This window comes from Penaeus chinensis, chromosome 40 (genome assembly GCF_019202785.1).
Source record: "Penaeus chinensis breed Huanghai No. 1 chromosome 40, ASM1920278v2, whole genome shotgun sequence".
Lineage (NCBI taxonomy): Eukaryota > Metazoa > Arthropoda > Malacostraca > Decapoda > Penaeidae > Penaeus > Penaeus chinensis.
In genome coordinates this window covers 5,104,476-5,111,975 of record NC_061858.1, presented here as the reverse complement: position 1 = coordinate 5,111,975, position 7,500 = coordinate 5,104,476, and the positions used below count along the sequence as shown (strand labels likewise).

Genomic DNA, 7,500 nt, shown 5'->3' with positions numbered 1-7,500 from the left:
ACTTTTTTTTCTAAGCTTATATTCACTTCCGCGTCCCATGGTTGATAATACGCAAGCATTGTTAGATTATAATTCCGTAGCTTTCCTATAAAAAATCTAGAAGATGAAAGCGAAGAACAAAAAAAAAAAAGAAAGAAAACAGTCAAACGCAAAGAAAAGATTTTTTTTTGTATTATTCGCTCAGGTGTGTCGGGGTTGAGGAGGAAACGGCCAAGCCCAGTGGGAAATCCTGGACGAGTCACCATGCTAAGCAGTAATTACACACATTGGTCTATTTGTTTTCTACGTGATCGTGAGAACAATTGTTTTGTATTTATTGCATTTGTCTGCGTTTTCTTTCCCCTTTCAGTCCCCTACATGTGTTAGAGAGAGAGAGAGAGAGAGAGAGAGAGAGAGAGAGAGAGAGAGAGAGAGAGAGAGAGAGAGAGAGAGAGAGAGAGAGAGAGAGAGAGAGAGAGAGAGAGAGAGAAAGAAAGAAAGAAATGGCCAAAAGTGGTTCAATGACAAATGGAAGAAGATAAGAGAAAGCCAGCAGCTCATTTGGAAACGGTTCAGAAGACATAGATCTCAGGCAGCAATGATTTAGGGTCAAACATAAGCCAAGGTAGTTATCTGAATATGTTTTCAGACTACGCAAAAATATATAAAAGGCTAATAGATGACATGTCAGTGCCTTTAAAGCGACATCGAGAACTTATTCATGTGGAGTTACACTTAGGAAATGGAAATTAACACCAGTAAAAGCCAGGTAGTCAGGTTCGGAGAAAGTAAAATTCTTCTTCTTCTTCTTCTTCTTCTTCCGAGAGAGAGAGAGAGAGAGAGAGAGAGAGAGAGAGAGATAGAGAGAGAGAGAGAGTGTGTATGAGTCACTTAATTTCTGAGTCACGGAGAGAAAGAGGGCGGGAGAGAATGCATCTCATCCCTTTCCTGTTGTCATTAAAGAAAAGTGTGTTCCCACGCCTTTTCTTTCTTTTAATTAGAATTCTGACTGGTGGTTTTAACGGTGTAATGTTGTAGGCCATTCAAGAAAGCATAACTTTTGAGTCTGCTAGATATATTATTTGTATGTAAATATCTGGATATATAGACAGTTTTTACAGCTGGACAATGAAGACCATTAGTTAACTTGATCTAAATATATAAATAAAATAAATAGAGAAATATATAATCAAGAGGTTCTGTGAATCACAAAAATCATTCATATATTGACATGATTTTAATATTCATAATTACCAAACCACATTACAAAATCATGTAGTTATGATATATTTAACCTGGGAATTTGAAGTTATAAATGGATGGATAACGAATAAACAAAATATATTCTTGAATATATAAAATGGTAGAAAAACCTACATTGCACAAATAAGCTTTTTACCATTTATAGAAAAGAGTACTAAAATTAGGTTGAAATAACATATCAATAAATTCTTGAGAATATTTCATTTGTCATTTTATCTCCATTATTGGGTTTACATATTTACAAATAACCTTAAAAAAAGAGCATCTGTATGTAATGATATTTAGATTCGTTAATATTTTCTCAGCTACAAGGATATAATTTCTAAACAGCACTTTATAGTATGTTATAAAACATTTTAAAATTTGCTGACATAAACTTGCTTTTTGTAACTAAACATCACAATTGTTTATCATTGTAATTTTGTGAGTACATACACATATGGCAGACAAACTAATCATTGATAATGTGCTATACCACAGAGTGTTACTACTGCCATTTCATTTAAATTCTATAAAAATGCAATATACTAGGGGAAGTTTTCATGTGTGGTTTAGATAATGAGACAGATTACACACAAGGTAATGAAAACCCCTACAGGTAAAAAGGTTTCTCTGTCACGTGCTGGTATATCATACCAAAGGGCAATATTCAAAAAACTTTTCTCTGGACCCAATATTGGTCATACTACTCAAGGACTGCTGTCGAGGAACCAAGAGAGCAACCCAACACCAGTAATAGCCTCTCTCCTTGGGCAATCGACAAAAGATCATGAGCAGAAAATGTAATTGGTTACTAAATGCCAAGAAAATATTCAAGACTTTGGCTCTAAATCAAGACTGCATTTGTGTTTGTTATAAGGATAGTCTTATATACTATAAAGTGATATATGAGATAGTTGATATTGCTCTAACTTTGGGTATCCTAGTGCATATATTATCAGGTGTCATGTCAACTTAAGACATATAAAAAAGCTTCAATCAAAAATGAACAATCCTTTCATGAACTATAATTTTTTTTTTTTTTTTTTTTATAGTTCAACACACTTAGTGTATAGTTGTAAACATAAACACAAAACATATGAGGAATATTGTATTTACAGGTTGAGCAAAATAACCAAAAATATCCACCAAAAAAATCACTACTTTAAGATACAGAATTAAATATTCAAGCACCACCCATACACACACAAAAATCTCATAGCCAAGAAACTATTTACAATGTCTCTAAATGTCCACAGTAAAATAAATGCATACATGACACAAGTACACAAAACATAAAATAAATGTTCCCATTTTACAATGAACAAGCAAAATTCCACAAGTCACATTTGTACCATTGCAAAATATCCTGTTATACCAAATTTATTTACATCAATATATACTGTACTTGCAAAAACCTTCAGAAATCTTCAACCATGAAAAAAATGGTTACACCTAAAAATAACCTGAGCAAACTATTTTTCCCTGATAACATTATCTTTAACACAATCCCAAAAATATAATATATGTTACTAATTGCAGGGGTACTGACTAAACAGAGCCCAATTTCATATCATCTCCTTTAATTTAATGAAAATCATATTAGCTTAAGATAACTTTTTTTATATATCACTAATTCTATCAGTTATTCTATGTTATTTTTGTTTTATCCCGGGTTTTCACATTTCCAGTGTGTTTCATGTATAAGCTTGACTGGTAAATGTTTTTACCACTTGTTATATAGAAAGGTCTGGATTAATAAAATCAAAACTGATTTATTTGGCTTCTCTATAATGCATTCCCTCAGAACCCAACTTATCTTGTCATCCAATTTTTCTTCACAAATTTACCTGCATCTAGTACTCGCCTAGCGCAGTGTAGCAAAATAATTTAAAATCTCCACTTTCTATCACAACAAAAGCTCACATCTTATTTTGTATCACTTCATTTACTACCTTTTATTATAATTTCCTCTATGGAAGTGTCAGGACTTACGAATAGGAGTTTTCTTATCTCATACAATATGTAACACAAGACTAAACTAAAAATACCTTGATTAAAAGTTAAATCAATCAAGAAAGTTCAAAATGGGATTCATAAAATAAAAGTTTATGGCACTATTAAAGGTTTATAATGGAGTAAGTTGTTCCCCAATTCATGTGATGTAGTATTTACTTATCAATAACAACACACTTTTTTGATACATCTATATATAAATTTCTGAACTGGAAATAATGAAACAGAAGAAAAATGTGTTACATACTAACCATACTATAAATCTATTATATATAAAAAGAAAGCAGACCTGATAAAAAACTTAACAGCCAAATGCTACTATAAATGCAGTTTTGTATTTGTAAATGAAGCTCACAAATCCCAATGGGTCGTCCTTCCAGCTGACGTACAATCTACACTTGCTATAATGGATCTTTTCATAATGGATCCTGGTTATTACATACAAGTATTGGTGTCCACTAATCCCCCCCACTACCTTGCACTTGATACGGACAAAAAAAAAAAAACAGTCAATATTATCCCTGCCTATCTACAATTCATAAACCACCACAGATCAGAACTAACTGCCCAGCTTTGGTCTACTGTAATGACAGAGAAGTGTTTAAAGAGAGAAGAAGAAATGTTAAGAGAAAAAAAAAATCAACACAAGAAAAAGTGCCAGGACTTCTCTGACCAGCAGGTGGCAGCGTGCATTCCTTACATGCTCCATCTATTTTTCCCTATCTGACTAAAGTTTTTCCCTGCTAACCCTGGAACAGTACCATCTGAACACTGTATACTGTACAGGCAAATTGTCACAAAATGTTCAAATGGCAAAGCAGCTTTTTATCTAGTTATTCATTTATTTATTGTTCCATTAGCCAAGCAGCCTTCTGCTTTGTTTTGTAATCTTTTCACATTATAGCTATGATATACTTGATACTTTTTCTCTTGATCTCCACACTGAGAATACACATGGAGGATGAAAATAATAAGAAGAAAACACAGTGTAAAATTCTATGGTTGAAAATTGTGTGGCAGGAGCAGCCATGCTCACTATGAAAGAGGAAACCAGATGTTAAATTGCCAGAATGCTGTCTTCCATGTTCTAAAAAATTCTCCATTTATTTTTCATAATGATGATTAGCTATTATAACAACATAATCTGGAACATGAAAGACATTTGATGCTTGAAAATAAAATAATTTCTCCAGCAGTTGGGGAATGATTCAGAGCTAGGGAACACTTCATTTTGGTTATATAAGGGTTTAATGGATCTCTTGGCTATTACAGAAGGGGCTTCTCCCATTTACGACTGTTGTAACAAAGGTAGACTGTACTGAAAACTGTATGCTGAACCACTAGTCTGATGCCTTACAAACGTAAAAAGCCTTTTGATTGGATACCTTTACTAATATAGAAATAGTTTTAAAGAATTTCAAAACTCTAAACTGCAATGTCTTTTAAAAACAGTATCTTCTTTTGTTTTGTTTTTTCATTTCTCTACAAAACAAGATTAGTCATTTAACTCCTCTGCTGTTACAGATAGCAAACAAAAGAGCCACAGATATACAAAATGACAAATCCAGTCAAAGAATATCAATGGGGCTGGATACAAGATTTACAGGTTTGTAACAGTTAAATCTTTAATGGTATTACCCAAAGAATAAATTAATCTGATAAACAAAGCTCCAAACAGAGACATACAGTGCTTACTCTGCCCATGAATTTACCAAAAATATATACAGTACATATATATACACATTTACAAATACAACTAAGGAAGAAAGAAATACTTATATAATGGGAAGATATATAACAATATGCAATAATGATACACACAACTCTGAAACCCAGCAAAAATGTGATGACCAGAAAATGTATTACACCTTACACATAAATGAGATCTGATGACTGTATAAAACTTTAAAGAGAAAGGAATATGTTATTTCCTTGTTTCAAATTATTAAAAGAAATGTTATGAGAAACTCATATGGCTTGATCTGGAAATGTTCCTTTCTTCCACAATATATTTTCAAAAACTGAGACTGCCAACAAGATAAACTGGGCATCAAAAGAAGATGAGGGAGAGGGAAAGGGAGAGGGAGAGGGGGAGGGAGAAGGAGAGGGAGAGGGAGAGGGAGAGGGAGAGGGAGAGGGAGAGGGAGAGGGAGAGGGAGAGGGAGAGGGAGAGGGAGAGGGAGAGGGAGAGGGAGAGGGAGAGGGAGAGGGAGAAGGAGAGGGAGAGGGAAAAAAGGAAAGGGAAAGGGAAAGGGAAAGGGAGACAGGAAGAACGAGAATGAGAGGGAAAGGGAAAGGGAAAGGGAGACAGGAAGAATGAGAAGGAGAGGGAGAAGGAAGAGAGAGGAGAAGAATGGAAGATGCAAAAAGAAAGGAAAGGGAAGGAAGGGGAGTGAGAGAGGAGAAGGGAGAGGGATATGGACAAGGACAGACACAGAGACAGGGAGCAAGAGAGGGAGAGATTTATTTCATTTGCTATCTTGTAGGAGGTCAATCGGAACACCTCACTGAAAAACAGTAAAGCTTATAAAAGTCATGGTCCATACCAACACTGATAATGAGGCTCTGTTGCAAATAACAAGAGAAAAGTATTTATAAAGACTCTAACATCTTTCACTTGATATTAGTGCAGTTCCGGTTGACTTGTTGAGCTTGTGTAATCAAATGGAAAGATAAATCTCTTTCTTCAGGTGCCGATGAGTATATCTATAAAAGGATCAGTCTCAAAATCCATTTCTTTATTGATATCCATTCTTAATGAATGAAAAACACATTGTGGAGCTTCTCTTTCCCAATTCATATGTGCTAATATATATATATATATATATATATATATATATATATATGATATGTATTATGTATTATGTATTATGTATATATATACATATATATATATATATATATATATATACATATATATATATACATATATATATATATATATATATATATATGCATATATTTGTGTATATGCATATATATATATATATATATATATATATATATATATATATATATGTATAATATATAATATATATATATATATATATAAACATATACATACACATACATGTATGTAGATACATACATACATACATACATACATACATACATATATAAATATGAATTTGTATATGTATATATATTTATATGTATGTATAAATATGCACATAAATTATATACATACACATATACATGTATATACACATATAAACCTCTACATATACATATATATACATATATATAAATACAATTTTATATAAATATATATATATATATATATATATATATATTTATATCTACATATATATGTAAATACATATATATATATACATATACATACATACATACATGTACCTATTACTTATGCTTAGTAAGTATAAGGAAACCTCAAACTTTTCACACACTCAATGAAATTTGTAGAGGAACTCTACAAACACATAAAACAAAAAAATGTACAGTTCTTACCTATGTATGATAATGATATTTCTACAACCCCATGTGTAGCTACCAATGACTAGGATCATATTTTAACTTACAAATAATTCAAATATCCAATTTCATCCCCCACTAAACAATGAAGAGAAATAAAATCACTAACATGAGTAATAAAACGTTTATCCTTATTTTAGATACTTATCTCCCTTATCAACAAAACATCCCATAAAATATGAGCAGTTATGCATTCTCTAGAGGAGACACAAGATAAACGTGATATATGTGTTCACCAGGAGAATCCGGGGCGTCTGTCGCCATGACGATGACATTCGAGGTCCCTGGTGCAAGAGTGGGCACGGGGACAATCTTGGGGCCAGCAGGAGTTGGGACTTCAACAACCTGCTTTCCATCTTCCAAAGTCTGGATATCTGATATTGGGAAGTGCCACACCTTCTGCTCAGCTTCTGTATCTGCTGGGAAAGACAATGATTTAGCTGAAGAATAAAGGAAAGTTAACCCTATTAGCAGAGGTGGCAAGACTACAATGTCATGCCCACTGTAAGAAAAGTTGATCTATTATCTTTAAACAAAGATGACTTCTACAAGTGCTTTTTCACCAAGGAGTTAGCTATTAGCCTTAGCTATCTCACCTGTTTACCCTTTTCCTTTATTTCTTTTGTAGCTTCTTTATCATTATTTTATTGTCTTTGATGTTATTAATATTTTAATAACAATTTAAGAATCATATCAATAAGAATGCTAACAATTTCAATATTAATAATATTAGAAAGAAAAACACATTTTCCCATCAATTCAAGGAATCAG

The 7,500-nt window shown here is 32.7% G+C and overlaps 1 protein-coding gene across 2 annotated transcripts in view; it reads right to left on the bottom strand.

Annotated features, from left to right (window-relative positions):
- Nucleotides 1–6,572: 6,572 nt before the first annotated feature.
- Nucleotides 6,573–7,500, bottom strand: part of LOC125047065 (transcriptional regulator ATRX-like) — a 9,847-nt gene continuing 8,919 nt past the window's right edge. The window contains exon 6 of one of the 2 annotated variants that reach the window (XM_047645144.1): nt 6,573–7,148. In XM_047645144.1, the coding sequence (XP_047501100.1) occupies nt 6,916–7,148 (233 nt within the window). In that variant the 3' untranslated portion in view covers nt 6,573–6,915. The remainder of the gene's footprint in view (nt 7,149–7,500) is intronic. The other variant, XM_047645145.1, reaches the window with a different exon arrangement.